The 24,977-nt window shown below is 42.0% G+C and overlaps 1 protein-coding gene across 4 annotated transcripts in view; it reads left to right on the plus strand.

Moving 5' to 3' along the window:
• NEDD9 (neural precursor cell expressed, developmentally down-regulated 9) overlaps positions 1-24,977 on the plus strand; it is a 129,356-nt gene that overhangs the window by 61,745 nt on the left and 42,634 nt on the right. For 3 of the 4 annotated variants that reach the window (XR_008443982.1, XM_054019816.1, XM_054019814.1), the window contains exon 1: positions 19,761-19,941. The exons of the other annotated variant lie outside the window; for it this stretch is intronic. Coding sequence is in view for 2 of the 3 variants with exons in the window: in XM_054019816.1 (XP_053875791.1) it covers positions 19,930-19,941 (12 nt within the window). In the remaining variant the exon portion in view is untranslated. Of the gene's footprint in view, positions 1-19,760; positions 19,942-24,977 lie in introns of those variants that run through there. 4 annotated transcript variants of the gene reach the window in all.

The following is a 24,977-nucleotide window of genomic DNA, read 5'->3' on the forward strand; positions in this document are numbered from 1 at the left end:
CTACACAGCTAAGCATAGTCAATACTATTTTTTTAAAATGTATGATACAAATCAATAAGACAAAGAATATAAAACAAAAATTAAAAGACTAGTTTTCCTCTACTTTACCTTTGCACTCTGTACATGCTCCTCAAACTGAATGGGCATTTCAGAAGTCCTCAGAAAAGGTCAATGACTTCTAGGGCTGACATGCTTGTTTGCACTGAATCATTTTCTGCTTCTTTTGGAGCAGGAAGGGGGCCACTTGTATGCATAGGAGATAAAAGTGGTAAAGGTTGTGGCAATCTGAGCAAACAGACCATGATAATTCTACAATGGATGGCTTTCCACTTGCCTGAATATTAGGGTCAAAAAACTGGTCTGAATAATAATAATTTTCACTACCTCCCCAAAGTTTTAACTGAAACCAGATCAGACTTTTGAGACTGGAAAACACTTTGAATCATTTTTAAAATAATTATGTTTTGGTTGTGATTACCTCTGCATTTTCCTGATTCTTTCAGCATTAACTCATCTGTGAGCAGGAGAGCTGAAAATCGCACAAGAAAGCCTTTTCTTACAAGAGTTCCAGACAAATTTTGCAGACCCAAGATGTTCAAATAGCATGGCTATGCTTTACATAAACATTCAGGGGAAAATTTTCAAATGTACAAAGGGCCGTCAGGCATTTACCTCCTATGGACTTTCCATTTGTCATTGCCTTAAAAAATCCCCTCCTCAAACCTTTGCATTTCTAGGTGAACCAAACCTCCAAACTTTTGTCATTTAGCTTTGGAAGCAGAGACAAGGACGGTCTTGTGCTCAAGGCACATGGGCTTGTCTACACTTACATCTTATAGCACTCTAACTTGCTGGCTCGGGGTGAGAAAAAATAACCCCCCTGAGCGCAGCAAGTCTGAGCGCTTTAAAGTGCTAGTGTAAACAGGCTCCAAGTGGTGGGAGCCACACTCCCAGCGCTTGGAGCTAATCCCCTCATGGAGGTGGATTACCAGGAGCGTTGGGAGAGCTCTCTTCCAGTGCTCACGTGCGACCACACTCGCACTTCAAAGCGCTGCCGCGGGGGCATTCCCATGACAGCGCTTTGAAGTTTCCAGTGTAGCCATAAGAGAATCAGGAAATCTGGGTCCTCTTATTCCCAGCTGTGCTACAGATTTCATGTATGATCCTGGGCAAATCATTTAAGCCCTCTCTGCCTCAGTTCTCCTATCTGCAAAAAAAAAGGGCACTATTACTACTGACCTGACCGGATTATTGTGAGGTTTAATTCAGATACCGTTGTGAGGCGCACCAGTGCGACTCTTATAAATAAATAAAATACAAACCCACCATTGATCTGATACAGAGCCTTTGGGGATGCTCAAAGCATTATTTTGTTATAGGTTCTTTTACAAGTTTTGTTTTAACTTCTCCAAGATGGCATGTTGGATAGTTCTTGGAGGTAGCAGGGGCTATTTTTAAAAGGGAAAAATATTTGGAAGTTTCCCCAAAGAAGTGGGTATTGGACATAAGATTAGGTTGGACAAATCCTTTGTAAAGTAAACAGAAAATAATTCTGCATGGGAGGGAGAAAGGCTAGTTGGTCTAATAGGTCTTTTACATCTCTGTCTTCTGTGGTTCAATGATAATATGTACTTAGACTCTGGAGCATTTTCCTTGTAACAGTGATTCCCAAACTAGTGGTCCACAGAGTATTGCTGGTTGTACAGTGTTCACTCCTCCCTAATTCCAGCTGCTAAACTGCATTAGAAGACAAATCAAATGCACTGAAAACTTTCCTAATGTTCTTTTTCATGTGAGCAATGATTGCAGTTGCCACAGGGATGTCATGTGGTCTGGGATTAAAATGGAATTGTAATGTGCAGTTGTGAATGGGAGGGGAGTTGTGCAGGATATGATCTCTCTATTAAAATATAGTCCAAGCTATGAAAAAGTCAAATACTTTTGAAATCATAAAATAAATCTGAGAAAAATGCAATTCATTTGAAGACAATTAATGAAGAGAAAAGGAGGTGAAACTCATTGAATATATTATTTATTACAAATTATTCACCTAACTCTAGTAACAAAATAGGTTAAAGTTTGGAACTAAACTAGTTGTCTTTAACTGGACTTGTTTGAGAGAGATGGGCAAAGTCCTTCAGTTGCTAATATGAAGGCTGCACCCATTTTTAAGATGACCTCCCAGCAATTTTTTCTGTAACTAACTAGTCATTCACACTTACAGGTTAGAATTCTATTTTCAGCTTTATTGCTTTAAAATACCTGAGCAGAATTGTGCCCCTGTATGTCCGAGCGCAACTCTCACTGGACTTCAATGTAAATTTCATCAGTGTGTTGGGCTGGTCCCAAGAGACGCTCACCTACCAAACCCATTGGCTGCAATAAAATTGGTGGGTGCTCAGCACCACTCAGGATTGGGCCCTATTTGAGGACAGAATCTTGTCCCTTGTGTGCATAGCCATTTAAATGTATTTTTTACATTTTTTATTAACATATTACATATAACTTTCTGCCATATGTATTTTTTAAAACCAGCATGCCTTACATATTTAATCTTATACAGGGATGCCCATATACATAAAGTATGTCCATGAAAGTGCATGGGCCATGAACATATAATAATGTCATTTTTTTTTCTTTTTTAAACATGGGACAATCGCTGTGAGAGAGAAATAATATGCAGACTAAGAATAAGAGAATTTGGAAGCTGCTAAAAGCAGCAGGTGGAAAAAATGCTTCCTCACTTCAGATGTCCTTGGTTAGATCACTATGCAGTTTGAACACACTTATTTACCAAAACACTTTACCAAAGTAATGATAAATAGCAAGACTTGGATGTGTGGATCTAAATTCACTGTGAGTTCTTCAGAGACTCTTTTCCCAAGAGTACAATAATGGAAAGGCCACTGTCAAACTCAAAGAACCGGACTGAGGTCAGCAAAGAGAGCAGCCTCAAGGCCCTTGGGAAGCAGTGATTGCTACTCACCATATGAATGGAAAGCAAAGAGAAAAGCAGACCTGACCTTTGAGTGAGACCTGGAAACAGCCACAAGAACACTGGTCATTAAAACAAAACAAAAAAAGGCATTAAAAAGAAATCTCTTCAATAGAAACAGGAAGTGGTTCAAGGAGATTAGGCCGAGAAAAACAAAGCTCTTCTCTCCCTCAGGCTCCCGATGTCTTCCATCGCATTTATTGGGCTGTGAAAATGGACAGATGCTGGCAGCCTCCCGACAAATGACAGTAATGGGAGGTGACATCTCTGGACCCCAACCAGCTAGCACACAATTGTCTCATTTTCATGGTGTGTCAAATTAAATTTGGACACTAGCATTTTGCTTGGCTTGTACAGTTATCTCCTGTCCAGCACAGGACACAGTGAGAAGTTTACAACTTTACACTGACTTTGACCTACAAACAAAAATGCCAGCCCCACAGAAACCAGCACTGAATCATTTTTTTTTTTCTTAGCTGTGACCTTTTTACCCTCTTTCCCTCCTCCTCTTTCCTTTCTTTGCATCAATTCATTTCTTCATCAGTGGCTCACATACATCTGCATGACAGAACCATTTGAGACATTTTGGTGGAGCGTATATTTGATGAGTGCAAGGGAAATTTTCTCAGCCAGGATCTTTTAGTTGTGTATGTTAAAATGCTTCCTGTTTCTCACATTTTTGGTTAGCAAAAAAGATAAAATCATCTGTGTACCAGAAAGAAAACAAATACTTTCAAAACATGGGAAATTACAGGAAGCCCTGGTGGTATACCACTACTAAATGTACAATATGGAACAATCCTCCCTTGGTAGAGAGAAGAATAGAATGGCCCAATAGTTATTTTCTCTCTCTAGGTGAAATCCTAGCCTTATTGAAGACTGTGGCAAGACTCCCTCTGACTTCAATAGGGCCAGGATTTCACCCATTACTCCATGACTCAAACTGCAGCATATTCAGCTGGTGCTTTGCAAACCCCAAGCCTGGGAACTTAGTATAGGGTGACCAGATATCCCGATTTTATAGGGACAGTCCCGATATTTGGGGCTTTTTCTTATATAGGTGCCTATTTCCCCCCACTCCCTGTCCTGATCTTTCACCCTTGCTATCTGGTCACCCTAACCTAGTACGTTCAGTCATATGTAGTGATGGGTGAACCTTGAAAACTTTGGAATTGGGGTTTGTTTTAGAAAGGCATCTAAACATTTCAGTACTTGTCTGAGGCTCATCGTAAGGGCTTGATGGCTTTCTCCATCAGGGGCTAGCTCTTTAAATTCCTGGAGTTTGGAAGAGAATGGCTGGAAATAAGATAAGGAGGTCAGGTGAGGAGAAAGGCAGTCAGCAGAATCCATGACTGATGGGAGCTTACAGGCCCATAAAGGGACTGATCCAAAGCAGTGAAGTCAGTTGAAAGACTCCCATAACTTCTGTGGGCCTTAAGTTTGGATCCAGAAATCAACGTGGGAGAACAGAGAGAGAGGAACAAGAGGTCGCATTATGAAGGAGTGGTACATATGCTTTAGCAGGGGCGTTACATGGTTGGGTGAGGAGGAGGAGCGCTTTGGGTAGACTAGATCACATCCCAATTGGTTTTAAATCACCACCTCTTTTTCACAAGATTTCTAGCACTGCCTACTTTAGCTCAGAATAGAAATAGTATTAATTATTATTTCTATGGTGCCTATCTATCAGAAGAACCCCCTTATCTTGTGGTATTTCAGCACTTCTGGTTCCAGATTTAGCTAGAAGCACAACTTGGAGAAAATTAGAGCATGAAAATTAGCGAAAGGCCTCAACCAAAACCTTACATCCAAATACCCTGTGTTTGGAAACATGGAGCTCCATATCCAAAAGGTGCAGCTTTGACCTATTTCTAGTGAAGATGAAAAATAATGGGGGAGGGGGAAAAGCTAACAATCTTTTCAGTACCTGCAAAAACTCAAATATTCAGCATCTCAGTCTCGGTTTAGCGTCAGAGGCCAACAAAGGTTCAAAACAGATTCATGTTGTTACTAGCTAGGATTCAGCAAGGCATGTAAGCCCATGCTTAACTTTACGCGCTTAGGTGCTTTGCTGAATAGAGATGGACTCATGCATGTGCTTAACTTTAATCATGTGTTTAACTTCTTTGCTGAAAAGGGGTCTAGAGCCAAGCACCCAATAGATTCTAATTCTCCAAACCCATTTCAGGGCATAAAATGTTGTTTAGATTGATATTTTTAGATATATTTTAATGGAATATTTTGCGAGTACCCCCTGTGCTGTGCTGTCTGAGTTTTTTTTTTTTTTAAATGGTTAGCAATGCATCACAGTATGGCTGCTGTTTAAATATTTGCCTGAAAAAAATGTAGTCTGTGCTTAAGAAAAGTGGTTTGGCACAAACTGGACATTCTCAAACATCCATTTACCAGATGGAACACTTATTTTTTTAATTGAGCAAAAGTAGAATGATTCTAAATACATGGGACTGTTTACTAGGTTTCTTATTACCTACGCATCCTATGGCGTGCTATAATAAGATATCATTGAGCTCCTTAAAGGTTGCGTTTTTTTTAAAGTCTGTCAGTTTTCTAATAATAACAAAAGAGCAGTAAATAGATTCTACAATAGCATGATGGAAAAATGTGCTAAAGTATTTCCATAAATCAAATGTAGCACTTTGGCAATAGCTCTGAGGCAGTAACTTTTGTAAATTAGGACCAGATGATTTTAAAATAGAAACTTACATAAATTTATGGTGTGATTTTTTTTTTCTTTTCTTTTAACACAAGTTTGTCTGTTTTCACAAAGTTACTTTGGCTGTTATGCTTCTAAAATACCAACTCACATCATGCTTATTTTTGTGATTTATCATACCCATGTAAATTGACAGAACATTTTAAATATAAAAACAAAAAGAGGGGATATTTTCAGAAGCACAAAGGGGACTGAAGCACCCAATTCCCATTGACTTCCAATGGGAATTAGATGCCTAACTTTCCTTGTGCCTTTGAAAATCTCCCTCTTATTGTTTTGCATAAAAATGGAAAATTCAGCTCCCCATTTCTTTCACACTGTCCTTCTTTCCTTGTTTATTTTTTTCTCCTCCCTCCTTGTCCATAAATTTCAAGACACTTCTCCCTTCCCCTTCTCCTCCCCTCCCCAGCCATTAAAGTTTCTACAAATGTAGTTCCTGGTTTGTTTGTTTGTTTGTTTTTGACGGTTAGTTTGAGGTGGATGGCAGCACACAGGCACCTTAGGTGCATCCTTTTCTCATTGCAGTGATCATTGTAAGCCTGTCAGCGATAGAAAAAGGAACCTCTCTGACAAAGGGTGACAAATGGAATGGTATCTGTGCCAGACAGGGACATTTCACACATGATCATCTCGTTCTAATGCAAATCTTTCAACACTATATACATATACTGTATACAGATTCTTCTAACCCGGGGTGGACAAACTATGGCCCAGGGGCCACATTCAGCCCTTCAGATGTTTTAATCTGGCCTTTGAGCTCATGCCGGGGAGCAAGGTCCGGGGCTTGCCCCGCTCCAACGCTCCAGCTGGGGAGTGGGGTTGGCCCTGCTCCGTGCGTGCTGTGGCTCCGCACAGCTCCTGGAAGCAGTGGCATGTCCCTCCCTCCAGCTCCTACACTTGGGGCAGCCAGGGGGCTCTGCATGCTGCCCCCTGCCCCAAGCATGGCCCCCGCAGCTCCCATTGGCCGGGAACCATGGCCAATGGGAGCTGCAGGGGCTGTGCCTGCGGACAGGGCAACGCGCAGAGCTGCCTGGCCATGCCTCTGCGTAGGAGCCAAAGGAGGGACATGCTGCTGCTTCCGGGAGCTGCTTGAGGTAAGCGCTGCCCGGAGCCTGCATTCCTGCCCCCCCTCCTGGGCCTCAACTCCCTGCCCCAGCCTTGATCCCTCTCCCACCCTCCAACCCCCTCGGTCCCAGCCCGGATCCCCCTCCTGAACCCTGAACTCCTAATTTCTGACCCCACCCCAGAGCCTGCACCCCCAGCTGGAGCCCTCACCCCCTCCCCACATCCCAACCCCCAATTTCAGGAGCATTCATGGCCCGCCATACAATTTCCATATTCAGATGTGGCCCTTGGGCCAAAGAGTTTTCCCACTCCTCTCCTAACCCATGGCTGGCCTTAACATTAGTGGGGACTCAGGTAGCTGTCTAGAGCATACAAAACCAGGGGGCTGCTATTTGATTTAATATAAGTGAATGTCAATCCCTAATTGCTCACTGTCTGGGAAAGAGAACTGCCAAAATCTGACGTGCCCAGGTTGCTCTTTGAGCAAACACCATACCTGACTTAATCCTTCACTGGGCTAGGAGTCTCTAGAATAATCTGTCACATGCCTAGCACCAGGGCACCCTGTGTACTAATGGTTAAATAGCCCCCTAACTTTGAGGAGTATCTTTGCCCAGGTATTTTTACAGCATTTACCCATTGTCCAGAGAGGGGAAAGTTGCTCAAATTGTCTCTCAAAGCCATTTTGATATTAGAGTTGCCTCTCTAAAGCTTTCAGAGCAGCAGCCGTGTTAGTCTGTATCCGCAAAAAGAACAGGAGCTCAGGGAGTCTGGGCAGTGTCTTCCCCCTCCCCCACAAAATTTCATCCTCTAATATAATCAACTGAACAGAAAACATTCATGTATTCTAGTCAAGTTAAAGAGGCAGCTCTGAGTAGCAATGATCCAATGCAGAGCCCAAAAGTTTGAGGACTAACTGATTTAAATCCCCATTTAAACCATAACTGAAAAGTCTGACGTTCAGGAACTGACATAATTACTTTGCATCATGAGGGGCGGTATTTAGGGAGCTGTGACAAAGTGGGAATGTTCTTAGTGTTTTCTCTGAATACTGTGTTGGTGCCTCAGTTTCCCCTATGCATTTCTTAAGTATCTAGGTGGTGGGATAAGGGTGTGTGATTGTTGCAGAGCCCTAGAGGGCAGAGGTGTGCAGGGGTCTGCACAGAAAATGGCTGACACCCTGTCTCCTGGCAACTGATGGCCTGGGCCCCTCCTGTGAGGTGCCAACTAAAGGTGTTGGAGAACAAAGAAATCAGGTGGCCTCCTTGCCCAGGAAAGAGACAAAGGCCAGAGGAGGGGCTGGGGGGAGTTTCAGTTTGGAGCTGGCTGGGAAAATGGAGGGAGGCCCAGAACCAGGATCTGGGCTCCCTACCCCCCAAAATGGACCTGACTGAGAGGTCCTGTTTTCTGTACCTACAAGCTCTGTTTTGGACTGTGATCCTGTCATCTAATAAACCTTCTGTTTTACTGGCTGGCAGAGAGTCACAGTGAATCGCAAGAAGTGGGGGGTGCAGGGCCCTGACTCCCCCACACTCTGTGACAGGAGCTTCCACTGAATTGCTGGTCTTGTAGCTTTTCCTGTATGCTCTTTATGGAACGATGCTTGCTTCAGCAGTTCAGGCTTCTCTTCCCTACCTGTGGCAGGGCAAAGTATAGACCTGCTGCTCTTTGTTAAAGAGACAACCTATCTTCAGTGTTCTCTTCTCACCACATATGCTTTACTAAGCAGAGTCAAATACATTAAAGTCAAGGCTCAGGCCACTGTAGTATGTGTCCCAAGTCCTGGTCCCAGTGAAGTCAATGGGAGTTTTGCCAGTGAGAAGAGGATTTGGCCTCCCCTTCCCCTCTTTGGCTACCGTATCAATACAGGTGTCCAGAGTTATGAATGGCAGCAGTAAGAAAGAGACGGAACAAAGTCCCCATATGTCTTCTTTTCCTGTATTGTTTCCTGAGACTCCTGTAAACTGGGCAATACATTGTTCTTTTCTCTAAAATTCATTAGACTTAACGCTTGTTAGAGTGAGAGCCAAGCCCTCCCTCCTCCTCCCCCCAGCAAAAAAAAAAAAAAAAATCAGCCAGTCTCCTTTAAAGAATAATTATGGGAGCAAGATCATCAATAAATTTAGATGGCAGCAAAGATATGCATTCTTAAACAATCTTCATGGGAAGGGGGTTCACACTGAGACTGAACTGAGATTTTTAACAAACTATCAAAAATGTAAAGTCAAATAAACTGAAGCATCATCCTCTGCTATTATGGGATTAATCTAGCTCCCAATGAAATTAATGAGAAGCTTTCCATTGACTTCAGTGGGACTTGTATCAGCCCATGAAAAGGAAGTAGCTATCTTCCCATTATATGCCCTTCATCCAACTTTCCCCAGTAGAAACCAATCCTCCTGAGAGTCTCAAGCTACATCTCATTCCAAAGTAGAAATTTTATGGGAAGTTTGGGGAGAAACTTGGTTTCTACTGGGGAAAGTTGGATGAAGGGCATATAATGGGAAGATAGCTACTTCCTTTTCATGGGCTGATACAAGTCCCACTGAAGTCAATGGAAAGCTTCTCATTAATTTCATTGGGAGCTAGATTAATCCCATAATAGCAGAGGATGATGCTTCAGTTTATTTGACTTTACATTTTTGATAGTTTGGGGAGAAACCAAAGGGGATTTTCATAGTTAGGGTATTTTTAAAAATTTCCCTTCATGGCTTTTTTAAATTTTTTTTTTTTAAATTAACTTTTACTTGGACTCATCCACAAAATGAGCTGGCGTACGGTGGCTAGCCTCACTGAGGAGAAATGCCTTTTTGGGCTTTGAGGGGGCTGTCTGGGAGGAATTATGAAGGTAATGCGGTTTGTTTACACTAAGGTCGGAGGGGAAAATGTTACTAGAGGCTCCTGAAAGCAGGGATACAAAGAGAAGGCTGGAGGACAGGCTCCAGGGGAAAGTGGAAGTCCTTGCCTAGCCCACTCCCAGGAGCAGGAATGGAGGAGGATGTGAAAAACTAAAGGACTATGTCGTTCAAAAGAGACTTAGGTTAAGGACTGTGGGGGTTTTGCCCCACTGATGCAAGCCAACCTTTGCTGTTTTGCTCTCTTTTTGGACCACGCTGTAAACAGTTCTGGTCCTGACTCCCTGTGCTCTGGCCAGGGTGCAGAAATTCTCTGCAGACAAGCATGGATTTTAAAGTGGCAGGATGCAGTATTTTGATTCCCCCCCCCCCCCACTTTCCTTATTCCTCCCATTCTTTGTTACCTGTAGCTACACTCTAAGCCACTTTCATATGCAGATGTTTTCTAATGCGTGCAGAGAAAACCTTAAAAGGTTTAGATATACAAGTGTACCTCCTACTGACTGCAGGTATGGATGGATTGTATGTGGAGAGGAGAAAATCTGAGAAAGAGTACGGACCGGGGCCAGTGGCATAGGTGCTGACTTTTAGTTTTTCCCGGGGGTGCTCCACTCCCATTCTGCTTCAAGGCCCCACCCCCACTCCACCCCCTCCCCCTGAGGCCCTGCCCTCGCCCCGCCTCTTCCTGCCCCTGGTCCGTCCCACCTCTTCCCAGCCCCTCTCCCAAGACCCCTGCCTTCCCACCCCTCGCTGCTCTCCACCCACCTCCAAGCACCTCCCACAGCTGCCAAGCAGCTGATCAGCAGCGCCACTGGTGGCTGTGGCTGGTGGATGCTTAGCACTCACTATTTTTTCCCCCCTGGGTGCTTGAGCCCTGGAGCACCCAGGGAGTCAGTGGCTATGGCCAGTGGACTGAGATGGTGGACATGGACTGGGGTGGCATGGAGCCAGCTGTGTTACTTGGTATGGGGTAAGGAGCTGGAGACTGGTGTGCTTGGACAGGGGGAAGAGCCTGGCAGGACACGGAAGGAGGGGCAGGTGAACATGGGGCATGGAGCCTACTAACGAATGGCAATTATTTATCTAGGATAGTTGTGGAATACTTAATTTCCAAACCATAAAATGTTAAATGCTGAAAGTGTTCAGTATGGAGAAAAATTGTCCCCTCCATTTCCACCCACTATCCTATCCACTACCCCCATAGCCTACTCATGAAAAACTTCTCCACTCATACACACCTTCCCATGGTCTGCAGGAAAGAAATTTCCCTTTGATGAGCCTCATGATAACCTTTTCTGGGCAGCAGAACTACCATCCTGCAATCCTAATTTGCCAAACCAATTTAAGCTTTAGATGCTCATTTAAAGGAACCTAGGAAATTCCCCAACAAGCATAAAATTGCGATGGCATCCTGACTGAACTCCACTGAAACCCACACACACTCCATCTTTGGTCTTGTTTTAATAATTTTATTATTTGGGGAGAAGTGACTAGCATACACCACTTGGCCTATATATCATTGATTAAAAGTATAGACCGGACCAAACTGCAACTCTGCATCTCCCCGAATTCTGGAGCAGCTCAGATCAGGATCTGAACTTTTTGATATTCAGGCTTATGTCTGTAATCAGTTAAACTGGGCTCCAGAATCTGACCATGCCTAAATCTTGGGGTATTTCAGAGTAACATGAATCTTATTCCTAACTACATGTGTTGGAGCCCCCTCTAATTAAAACTGCTGCTGTGTTATGGAAGTGTTTGATCCTGAGCAACATCAGAGAGTTGTGCTTATTGTGCTTCATCCACACTAGCATGAGTTAGCAAGTTTTCTGCATTCTCATTAATCACGTTATTTTTCTCAGCTTTTCTTCTGAAGAGTATTTTTTTTCCCTTTTGACACTAGCAGGCTGAATGGCATGCAATCCACATTTCTGGAGGCAAGTCTCTTTTTTAATCCAGGTATTAAAGCTATTACTGCCAGCAGTAAAACAAAAGAGGGTATTCTACAGGCAGGATTGGTAAACTGCTTTGTTTGCTTCAGAAATGAATGAGTCTTTCAAAGTATCTTTGGAAGCAACAGGCTAGGGAGGGCTGCATCCTTGCATTCCATTCCTTCTCCAGTTTTCTCCACATACCATGGATTCTTCCTGCCCTCTCAATAACACTGGTTTGTGGGCAGAGGGACACTGGGAACATAGTCAGCCTCACAGCTTCTTAGAGCAAGAATTGCCTACAGTCCCTCTCCCCCAGCAGCAGCATTATGTCAAACATTTTAGTTGGGGGACTGTAATTTGTCTTAGCTTTCTTAATAAAGGCCCTTTTCTCAGTGCCCTTCACTGCTCAGCTGTGGTTACCATTGTGACAGAGATAACCATTTCCTCCAATATCTTTGGGAGATCTTACTGTATTAAGTTTATATATCCTTGTGGGCCGGGGATTGTATGTAATTCTATGGGGGAGGGTCACCACAGCTCCCCAGGAGCCAAGAACTCCAAGAGCCCAGTGTGGGGTGATTAGGCAAATTCACTCAGATTGTAGCACCTCCAGAGAGGAAGCTCACCTTTATTAGTTCCAATGGGATTCTCCAGAGACCAACAGACAAAGAAAGGACTTTTGATTCAAAACTGACTCAGGACCTCTTTTCTGACCAGCAAACAGACAGGACCTTCTGTCCAAGAGGGATCCCAATCCTTCCTCAGAAGGATTGGAAGGACTTTGGCCTACTGAGGCCCCATAAGACTGATGGGTGACTCCTGTTAAGCTTTTAGCATGTGTGTAGGTTCTTTCACTGTTTTGGGGGTTTTCTCTGACATGCTTTCACATTAAGAATAAATGTGCTTGCTGATAAATAGCTGTGTCATGACTTGTGATTGCTGGCAATTATGCTGTTTGTAGCCTTCAAAGAGAAAGTAAAACATAGATAGTGGCCTGTTTAGGCAGTCTGGTTTGCTGGAGATATCACAGGGTAGGCAGGGAGCTGTGCTGTGCAGCCTGGAAAAACCCTGGTCCTGGGGGACAGAGAGACAGAGAGGTGATGTGTAAGAAGCTGAGAGCTAGAACGGGTGTCCTTGAGGGACTGCAGAGGGGTAATACAGATGCAGTTGCCCTGAAGTGTGACAACTACTTTTTTCAATGACTTCCTCCTGCTGCTGCTACTTTGAAACCCCTTACTGAAATGTGATCATGTGCACTATACGCTCTGAGGCATTGCCCTGAATAGGTCTGAAAGAGCTATTTCATCCCATTCCAAACCTGCAAGCAACATGCAGCACTGGGGTGAAGGTAAATTTAATTCATTCTGATTTTATTTTCTCATTTTTCAGAGTGGGGAAGTACCCCAGGTGCTCTACTGGTAAAGCCTCCACTGCTTTCCTCTCCTCTCTACATTCTTGCTACTCACCTTCCTCTTTATAAGGCTCCTGCCATTCTCATCCATACCATCTTTGTGGTTAAAGAAAAAAAATGACACTTCTCCCAGCACTTTGGCATGTAAGGAGGTGCACAGAAGAGAGGCACTACATGCAGTCATACTGTTTGCCTGTCCCTGGGACCAGATCTAAACCCGGAAGATACTTGGAGAGAACTTGGAAAGATATATACACACAAGCTTGCAAAACAGGGCTTGAAAGCTTGAGAGAAGAGCTGTTCTCTCAAGATTTCTGGTCATTCCAATTCTGAACAGATACAACATTTCAGGTTCTCAAAGGATTCACTTTGAGCTTGACTGGGGTGGTCCTAAGTGGAGGCTAGATAAACAGCTGCCTGTCTGCAGTACCACCTATTAAAGAGTCCCCACTGGACAGCATTCAGACAGTTCTGATCACCCAGTGACAGACCAGTCCTGATCAGCTCTTTCTAGGTTTGGAGATTCTGCTCACCTATTTACTCCTCCAAGAAGGTGCCACAATTTGGGTGTGGTGATGGTTTTTGGCTTTTAGAGATGGGTCAGATCTTTGTGTGCCAGCTGCAACAGCACTTCTGTTGAAGCATCCCTGCAAGCAATACCAAGGATTCTGGGACACATTTTGGAACCTAAGGCCGGTTTCTGCTCAGTAACGTGCAGCAAGAAAGGAACTCCTTTTGGAGGAGGAAACGACAGAGGCACTGGTGGGAATCAGCAAGAGAGCAATGTGAACAGTCACTTTCATCTTTGACTACAGCATCCAGGCCCCCACAGCATGATCTAAATTTGGTTCCAAAAGGGAATGAAGATTTGGAGAAGGAAGTGCCTTTCATATTTTATCCAAATTGGTTCACCTGTCATTCAGATACCTTTCTTTAGACCAGACTATTGGTTTAGAGGTAGAACCATGCTGGAATGCTCCAGTTCCAACCTTCTTCCAAGATTCCTCAGGCTAACATGGGCTGGGTTCATTTTGAAAGCATCAGAACTGGCCTCTGGATGGGAGAACACCTTTACGTTTCCATTGCCATTTGAAGCAGCACTGTCAAACTGAAGGGAGCTGCATTACCCCCATTTGATCAGATGGGGGGGTCACCAAGAAAGGTGTTCAGGGGTGGCTTGGGAAGTTAAATGAGGGAATCCTGGAGCACCTCTGCATAGAAAGCCCTTTGCTGAGAATTTGAGGGAGCAGCTTTTTTGTGCTTTATTGTGAACGGATGTGGGATGTCAGTGAGATTATTTCATTTATTTTAGGAAACATACTGTTCTAAAACAAGAAAAGTAAGCTAGAATTGTGGTAAAATGACAACAAATAAGCCTCTAAATAGAAGGGGGGAAAAAATGTCTCCAGCCACTTAATATTCCTCCTTATTTGATCTTTGCATATAAACTTGGCATCTACAGGAAACCACTGCCTATAACTCCTTCTAGCAAGACAGGTCCTCATTGCTGTTTCATGTCATGAATTGTTTATTTGTCTGTCCAGTACTAAAGAGAGTGGAAAAAATTCCCACCCTTGGCCAGAATGGGGAACAACTACTTTTTGTGTGTGCTTTGCTGAAACACAGACTACTTAGTGAGTTTCCCTCAAATGTTTTGCTTTTTTGGGTGAAAATTAAAAGTCATTGTCATAATTCCTTTTTCGCTTTGGGGAAAGAGGCACGAAAAAGGAACCTCTCAGCAACCTCTCTGTCCCATAGAGGAGAGGGAAATGTAAGGGGCTGCCCAGGCCAGAGGTATATTTTTGTTATTTCCCTCATGAAAACAGTAACAAATTTGCCCAGCGGATCAAATTCTGTCATTTGGCTGTGGATGGAACTAAGTAATTCCATTCCCCAGAGAACAACTCCACTGAGGACTACTCCTGCCGTTCTCATGCCAAAGGAAGTGTGGTCTGCATAAGGGCTACAGGATCAGGCCCTGTATGTGGACATTCATTCGCTATAGTCAGAACTGTAATTTCCACACGGAAATGCAGTTGCACTATATCCATGTTCATTTTTAAGCCAAATCCTTAGACCCACTAACAAGATTGTAAGGGGTGCAGATGTTACTTACTGCTGCATAATGCTGTCTGATGGACAGCATAGGTGCTGGAACTAGGGGTGCTGCTGCATCCCCTGGTTTGAAGTGGTTTCCATTATATACAGGGTTTATAGTTTGTTTCAATAGCTCTCAGCAAACTCCTCCCCCCCCCCGCACTATAAAAATTGCTCCAGCACCCCGATGGACAGTCAGGCTTTGTGCAGAAGAAGGGAAGCTCAGTGCAGCTACAGTGATGACAGTCTCTCAAAGGGCCGTCCGCAGGCCCTGGTTTCTGTCTAGCTTCCCCATGGCAAAAGGAGCACAAGGATCTGGAGACCCTCTAGCATTTTTTTTTTAAAGTTACCTTTGAAGGGAGGGTATCTGTCTGCTGTTCTTCTCCCACCAATTGTCATAGGGTTGTTCTTTGCTGATTTGCTTCAATAGGTCCTGCCCTCTTCCTGGCTGATGCACCTGTTTCATAGCTGTTGTCCAGAGGTGCTTGTTGTGGACCACATAGCCCATTCAATCTAACCTTCCTGACTGACACTCATCTGTTCTAGCTCTAGCACTGAAGGGGCTCTTGCTACTCGGATACCATTCTTCACTAAACACCTGACTACCAGATTTGGCATTCAAGAAGAGAATGAGGAGGATGCAGACACAGATGAAGTCATAGGGCTCATTCTCCACTCTATTGGCAGCGTAGCGAGATAACAACAAAGTAGAGAATCAGGCCTGTTGACTGTGCTCTGGAGGAAGATTCAATAGTCACTTTCCATAAGTTGCCCTCCTAAGAATTTGAATAGGGCTCTGTAAATATGAATCCAGGTCACACAGCGCAAGTTGGCTCTGCACTACAGACCCCGGTAAAGCCAGGATTTTGTCTCATAAGCATGTTACACTCAGGGCCGGCTCCAGGCACCAGCCCAGCAAGCAGGTGCTTGGGGCGGCCAAGGGGAAGGGGCGGCACGTCGGGCTGTTCGGCGGCAGGTCCCTCTGGGAGGGAAGCACCTGCCGCCGAATTCCCGTGGAAGAAGAAAGCGGCGCGGTGGAGCTGCCGCTGGAGTGCCGCCGATCATGATTGCGATCGCGGCTTCCCCCCTCCCCCGCAGCTTGGGGCGGCAAAAACCCTGGAGCCGGTCCTGGTTACGCTGTATAATGTAGCTGGTCTGCCAAGACAACAGTCTCAAAATTTTCCAAAACGATGCCTGTAATACAATATTAGGGAATAAAGACATTGCAATCTATGAGATCATTAAGAAAAGCTAAGTAGCTGTACTAACCATAGATATGCCCTTTATACAGTTAGGACTAATTTTTTAGCAACGTGTCAGAGTTACAGGATCACATTTACAAATGCCCCTTTCAAGTTGTATCTAATTTCTGACATTCCTGGTGTGTTGGGGAAACTCACCCCTATTGCAGATTGTGCTAGGAGTGTTGCATTAAGAAGGAGAATTTCACCCTTGGGGAAATTAAAAGCCACCTCAAAGCAAACCTGAGATGGTAAATGGAGTAGGCCAGAGAGAGAAAGGGCATGTCTGAAAACACAGAGCAATAAGATACTGATTTGCTTTAATGGGGGAGCAGCAGAGAGAGTTTTTGATCTAGCTTTCCTTTACAATATTAGTTTATGTATTTATTTCTCCAATTTTTTTTTTTAAATACAACAATTACAAGCTCCCATTCAGTATTGCTGGCCACTTGGACTTTGAGGTTTGACACCCCAAAATTTAATTCCAGCAAAGTCCATACAAGCTTAATACACACTATGCAGAGTAACAAACTGCTTCCTTGAATGTTTTTTGCCTTTGACAAAAAGTTTTCATTAATATGCATGTAGGGAACACAATAAAATGGCATATTAACAGTGGACAGGGCATTTTAAATTAATCAAAAGAAAAATCTTAAAACTCAAGGCAGGTTGTCAGATTTTTATGGTTGTGTTTAGTTTTCACTGGCTGCAGAGGACTCTGAACATGAAAAACACCAGTTACATGCTGCTAAGCATTATTACTGCTGTGTCAACAGAGAAACAGATGCATTGTGGGTTTAAATTTAGGAAAAGCCAGTAACATAGTTCTATGCATCTGAAGTACCTGCCTTGCACTATTAGTGTAATGCCTGGTTGTCTCACAATCTAATGTATTTATTCTCATAACACCCCTATGAGAGAGGGAAGATTATTATACCCATGTTGTAGATGAGAAAACTGAGTAATGAAGAGGCTTGTCCAAGGTTACACAGGGAGTCTGTGGTGGAACAGGACATTGAACCTGGGACTCCCAAATCCCAGATTAATTCCCTGATCTCTAGATTATCCTTCCTCCTTTAGGAGAGTAGCCCAGAAGGAACTGTTTATATCCTTTCACAAAAGCCTCAGGGAGTCAAGCAGAAAGAGCAGAGGAGGTCAGGCCCTAAAAGAGACTCAGACTTTCACTACAATTACAATAAATTCATACACGTCTATGGGATACATTTAATCATCCAAATATTTTTCAAATGGCCCTTGGCTATTTGCTTTCTTTGATTTATGTGGACACAGAAAACAATTTTAGTTATCCCGTTGAGGCTATTCTAAGTATTAGGAATAATTCCATCTACCATCTATAGTAATGTCACATTGTTAACTGCTGAACATTTCAATATTTGGTAAATTGACATGGAATAACTGTTCTCTGTATAAACTAATTCACATGATTTCTCTGAAAATTTGCAGTGAAAAAACAAACCAACAAAACCAGAAGTCCAAGCAATAGCAATGTTAAGTGTCAGAGTATTAGACTGTGAGCACAATTATAATGCAACGTGGTAGGCTTCTAAAGTATCTTTATCAACACACACAGCAGAAACTCACTAGTCCTCATTCATGATTGGTACCCCCATTGTGGATTACTGAATTTTGTGAATTATAGTCTGATTCCTGCAATTGCGCGGATATGGAGTCAATTGCAGGATGCAAGCCTTCGTGAGTAAGCAAATTGGGAAACAAATATCAAAGCTATTGTATCAAAGACATAAATTACATTAACAAAATGAAGTATACTTTTAATTATCTGTAACAATACTTCACTGTATATGCAAGTATAGGATCATAGAAATATACAGTATTATATTTTCTATACATAATGAAAGCTTAATAACGAGACCTTGCAAGTGGCTTAGTCACATGAGAATTAGTGAGGTTCTGTAGAAATCTTTATAGTTTGGCAATAGAAGACACTCTCTTACTCTAGAAGCAGTCCGAGTACATCTATGACCTAGAACTTCTGGCTTAGATCCAAATTGGACAGAAAAAGAATTATTCTTCTTCCCAGGTTATCTATTCTAGCTGGAGTTCTTCCCACTTAAAGATTGCTAGTGTCTGGACTGGATTCATCAAGGCCTGATTAGGAGCCTGGCGACCCAGTTATAAAGCATGGCACTATCAATTCACATTTTCTTCACTTCTCTTTCCTGCCCCCCATGCTTAATTTGTGTCAGGGCTTGTCAGGGCTGAGCCCCGGCCCCTCTAGGCTTGGCAGTTCATCACTCCGGCACCCCTGGGCTTGCCACCTCAGTTATGAAAGTAAAAAAAAAATAATTGCTTGAGCCATGTCACCTAATTGCTTGAGCCCCAACTGCTCTTTCATTACAAATTAAGCACTGCCTGTCCCCAAGTAATCACAAAGGAATTACTACCAAATTATACTGATTTTACGGGGGTCACCGTTTAAACCAGGCATAGAGAGCATTAAAACCAGCTTGCCCTCCAGTGTCTAATCAATATGTAAATAACAATCCTTTCCCATGCAAAGTGAACACTTGGCATTTTGATTCAAGAGATAATGATTGGACTGTTAACAGACCATCTCACTAAGCAGGAAGACAGGAATGAAAAACCTCGCTGTTCAAAAACAAAGGTACAAATGTGCGCACCAAGAGAATTAGCACTGAAAGAAGGACTACAAGGAAAATGTAATAGGCAGCATTAGAGAGCTCAAATTTAACAAAGTATTAATCTAAACCAATGGTGGCTGCCAGATGTATATTGTATACTGTCTGAATATCATATGTATTTATTTTATTCTGTCTGTAAAAATGGTGCACATTTTGATCATCATTAGAATAGTGTAGGTGCAGAGTACATATCTGAGAAAGTTTTAGTGCCTGATCTCTGTCATGTCAGAAAATATTTTAGGGGCTTGCCTCAGTCTGACAGTCGGAGCACTTTGAACCTTGAAAAGAACAAAAACACAACAGCGACCAAAAGAGAGATCAGCAGGGGTGGTGAGTAAAGAGAGTACTGTAGACAGAAAGGCTTTTGTTCCCATGGTCGATTTCATGTGGAGATTGTGAGGTGAATGGCTTTGAAATGAAACTGGTTTATGAAGGAGTTGCTAGGTCACAGGAAGCAGGACTGTCGGAACTTGTTTTGTATGAGTTGATTTCTTAAAAAACGAAGCTAATCTTTAAAAGATTTCACCCTCAATCTCTCTCTCACGCCTCCCCCCCCCCCTTTCGTAGTAGAAACTCATGTTATAGTACGTGATCTCTGTTAGAAGGGGAGTTTCAAAAGTTTGGGAGGGGGTGGGATCCATGTTACCTTGTCCCAGCAATTCTGCCCTTTTAGCCAATAGTAGGAAGCTATGCAAATGAGTGGAGTAGTCTGCCTCCAACAATCCCAACATGAGCTCAGAGACATTGAAAATTTAGCAGTACCGAGAACTCTCAAATTAGACTGGCAAACCAACTGCAATTCTGGGACTATTTTCATTTTCGTTCAGTAAGACATTAAATGGGTGGAAAAATACGTGCGATCTCAATGTATGTTGTCTAGTTTCACAAGACTATTCCATATAAGCCTGCAGCTATGAAGTATAAGGTAAGGAAGTGGCTTCTTTGAAGGGTTTTTTTTATTATTATTATTAAATGTGTGTGTGGCGGGAGCCATTTACATCTTTAATTCCAAAGGGAGTCTGAATGACAGCTCCATTCCAGTGCACTGCAGGCTAGGAGAGGAACTGGATGAGCGGGTGTGTTCCATATCTAGATTCGATGGATGTAGAGTACTTTGCTTGAAATACCCCAAGTTCTGGCTAGTTTTTAGACTGTGTCAGACTGTCCCTAGGCAAGCTCGCAGCTGATTTCCTGCAACTGCTACAGATACAGTAGTAGCTCAAAGGAGGTGGGAAAGCAGAGCTTCTAGGTCTCAGACTCACTTATTTTTGGATTCATCCTAAGGCAGTTTTTAAAGTCTCTCTCTCTTCTGCTGTGAATGACTTTGCCGTGTGTGTTTCAAGGAGACTTTGCAAAATTCTACCCATTTTTTGAAATCGTTAATATTGAGGCTCTAATGTGGATAATTTGTGGATTTGTTGCTCTTTTCTGAAAATATAAGGCATTTTTTAGCAGAAAGCCTGGTACACATAACTTGAGTAGTACATGTATTAGGTTACAGTTCTGTTGAACCCTTGTAAAAATTCTTCTTGCGTTCATCCCTGGCAAAACATTAACTGGTACTTTATGAGAAAATAGTCACTTTAATACAGCATGTACCTGCTGACAAAAGGTTAATGTATAATCAAGAAAAGGAGCGAGCTAGCTAGCCAGGAAAAAAAAAAATCTTATGCTGACTGAGACATGGTAGGATTCTGTATGAATTTCTTGGACCAAATTCTGCTACCCCATATTCCAGTGTAAAATCTGAATTGACTGCACTGAAGTCAATGGAAGTTACTCCAGATTCACGATGGTGCAGATGAGAGGAGAATTAGGTCCCTTAAATGGAAAATAAGTGATTTTTTAATCTCCTTTGATTTCAAAGGAGAATGTGCTTTCCTGTAACTTTTTTGATGTAAGTACAGTACTATACATATCTGTACAAGGGACTTAAATCTCCCCTCATTTACACCAGCATAATTGCCGTGACTTCAGAGTTTCACAGTTCTAATCAAGAAGAACATTTACATGTGTGGATGTAAAATGTATTTATTTATATCAAAATATATCTTCCTAAGAGATGTCCAGCATTATTGTCCAGCACTGTATACAAATATAGAAATTGTTTTCCCCCTATGAAATGATCAGCCTGTTTCCCACACTTTAACAACATAGGGTTTATGTGAACAAGCTGTAACTTTTTTAACATGGTTTGCTTTAATTAGCTGTGAGTAAAACCAATTATATATTTGGAAATTAGAACCATATTCCTCTCTTCACTCTTTAACAAACCAACCAAAACACTTTAATGTATCAGATCTATTTAATACAGTTGTTCTTAAAGACATGAACATGAAGTGCTGATGTGTCAATCAATCATAGAGTTACAAAATTATAAATAACTGGGCAGGGTACTGGATTGCTGCATTAGACTAATGTATAGACATACAGTAATCTTGTGTGATTGGAAAAAAGGAGGAGGGAAAGAATATTTTAGTTCCCCCCCCCAAAAAAAACCTCATCAAGGTCAATAAAAAGGTGAATTCTAAAAGTCACACACGTCATTCACTCTTAAATTGCAAGCTCTTTTGGGGAAGGAGCAATCTTTTTGTTATATTTGTACTGTATCTAGCACCACGGAGCCCTGATCTTGAGGTGATGAGTGTGTTTTAAGAACCTATATAGAGTGGAACCTCCAGATGCTACCAGGATACAAATAAATAATAGCAATAATACATGTAACCCACATTCACTTTTAACTATGTATGTTGTTATTTGATCCTAAAGCCCTCAGAAACTAAACACTCACAGACTTTAGGAAAGTTTGGATCCAGATCCAGACTTTATAGCCAGCTCCGATTTCTCTAATTAGCTGAACCCCAGATTCCATCTATGGCACCCAGATACCATAGCAATAGGGGTCATATATGACCTAAAATGACAAACGAAAACCCAGTAACTTGGGAAGTTCAGATCTGGATATGAACTCTATGGCTGACTCAGTGTTTGTAATGGGTTGAGCCAAAACCACTGATCCAAATGCCCCCAAACTTTAGAGTTCAGGTCCATCTTTATTTGATACTGGTTTGGAGAAAGAGTCACTTACATGCAGAGAGAACATGGGTAATTAATAATTTAACAAAATATGGAAAGCACTGAAACCGCTGCTTCACTTAGTGGAAACTGACATTTGTTTTAGCATTAATCTTTAGCTAATTAAATACATTCTCACTCACAAATGAGATATACTGTGCTTTGACTGCAAAATGACAGATCTGCAGGATTATACAACTCCCTACAATCTCGTCACCCTTCCTCCCTTGCACACTGCCAAGAAACAACTCTACAGTAGTGAGGTGATCATATTTCACACTAGCCACAAGGCACTGGGAGAATATGAAATAAGCCACTTCCACAACAGAAATCTTCCCTGGTCTGTAATGTTCCTTCCCTGTCTAGTTAGAATAAGAGCTTCAGTTTGGAAGGAGATTACGTAATTTTAGATGGAGCAGGCTAGACAAAGAAAAAGAAAGAACCATAAAAAAGACAGAAGGTTTTTGGTCTCCATAAACCTTCCTGCCAAACTTGTGTGTTTACATTTCCTGGGAAGTTTGAAGTATTTATTTAAACTGTTTATCCAGGACAAATATCCTTAGATCTATTTCTCAGCCACGGGGGCAAACTACAAAGAGAATACCTGCTTATACAATATTTCCTAACTTGAATATACTTTTTATTTTATATTATTTTTCCTCTATGTCTTTGCTTACTGTAGGGAGAAGAAAATAATAGTAAAGTATTAATATTTTAAGTTTTGATTTGAAAAAAAAAAATCAGGTTGCATTTATGCCAGGTGTACAGTGGACTTTGTTTCACTAACAGCTTCCTGTAATTTTCCTAGTGCAATAAGTGGTGGCTGCTGATTTGTTTTAGTTTCCTTGTACCTGTACATTAGAAGAGCCTCTGTTTACTGAGGTAACAGAAAATGGTTATATGCCATGTGGAGTGTTGCTTGTTGGAGAGAGAAGGATCTGGCTCACTACCTAACCTGAACTACACCTTTTTGTCTTGCTCAAAATCTTCCTCCAACAGATCTGATAGTGAAAAAGGATTTGCTCACCTGAACTTCTTTCGTTCTTCCGCCTGGTCCTCAAACAACAGGGGCGAAATTATGGCCCCCACTGAAGCCAAGGGTAAAACTCCCATTGACTTCAATGAGGCCACGATTTCACTCCAATTTTTTTTCCTCTGTGCCATTCCTTACTCTACTCGCTAGGTCAAATTCAGTGGAACTGTGTCTGTGCACCAGAACTGAATTTGACACTAGGGTAGATGAGCTTTTTCTTCTATGCTTCTCCATCAGTCCTACATCTTTAATCTCCTAGTTTCTCAATATTTAATTAGTCAGACCTTTATCCCTTTCACCTGTGTTCTACCAGATATACCTACATGATATATTGCAAGCGGTGTTGTGTATGTGTATTTGCATATTGACTGCGAAATGTCTTGTGATTTTGTATGAAAGACTATCAAATATAAATTCCATTACATTGTGATTGTATTGTGGCATATCTCAGGTTCTTTTTCATCCAGTTATGGCATGTTACATCCCATAGACTTTTCACTGGGGGGCACGCCATCCCAGTATTACATATTTCAGAAGACTGAATTCACATTTTCTAAATCCAAACCCAACCTACAATTCTGCGAGCAAAATGTCCATTACTAAAACTTTGCACTATGGTAATGAAAATGTAATTAGGTGCTACCATGACTAGATACTCTTCCATTGTGTCACAGTGTACTGTAATAACAAGGCTTTGATACGTATTCACCAATCACAAGCAAAGGGGGGAAAAATGTATTTGTTATAGAATCCAAAAGGGTATCTGTGTTGGGTAGGTGGGGGGACTATGACTGCATTCCTCATCTCGTTTAAACAAATAAGGATGATGAAAATGTAAAGTATGAGGTCTTGAGTATCCATTTTTAAATAATTTGCCGGGCAAGAAAGGAACCTAAACCAATTGGTTTGAAATACCTGCCATTTGTACAGAGCAGTAATATATAGACTTAATTACAATGCCCTGCACGCCAAGTCAAACAAAATAGTGCCACTGGGAAGAAATACTATATTTCCAACCAGAAATGCTTGTGAAAAGCTATTTGTAACCCAGGCAATGAACAACAAATTATTTGACTACATGAAGGAAAAAGAACTGCCTGTATTTTACTGACCAAAACCCTTCTGTTTTGTTTACTCTTACATTCCTGACTTCACCCTGTGACAGTTGAGGTATGAAAGTGCAGTAAATAAGGTTTGTAAAACCTTATCAAAAATTAAACCACAGAGCAAATTAACAAAGTTAAAGACTACCCGTCAGTCTACCAGGCAACAAACAGCTTTTAGACTGATTCAGTCACTTTATATCTTAAAGGGCAGATCATCATCATCAAAAAAGGAACAAGATAAACTTGTAACAGATTTTTCTTGCTGATTTTTAGCAGTCTGGAAACCAGTACTGTTGACAGGAAAGATTTTCTTATTAGAAGCCAATTTAGCACTACCAAACTGAACAAATGCAAGTGACACACACTTCTAGAAGACATTACCATTGACAACAATCTTTGCAAGTCTGGTACAGTTTTGAGCCTGCCTCCCTTTAAAATGATCTCTTTAAGAATTTAAAGTGCATTACTCCTCATATTAATACAATTCAGTAATACACATATATGTTTTAATTCATATTGGGCCATGGGACTAATCCTGCAGCCTTTACTGAAAAAAGATTCACATTACATTTAATAGGAGTTTTACCTCAGGGATGACAAGAACCATATTGACCCTCATGTCAGTGGAGAGGGGCAATACAAATGGATGTATGGTGGATGAATGTGAAAGAGAAGAGTGCAGTCTCAGCGACCATGGAAATACCTCTCTGGCTACATGCTTTGAAGGGTTTGTGCACCATAATGTAG

Source organism: Malaclemys terrapin, chromosome 2 (assembly GCF_027887155.1).
Source record: "Malaclemys terrapin pileata isolate rMalTer1 chromosome 2, rMalTer1.hap1, whole genome shotgun sequence".
NCBI classification, from domain to species: domain Eukaryota; kingdom Metazoa; phylum Chordata; order Testudines; family Emydidae; genus Malaclemys; species Malaclemys terrapin.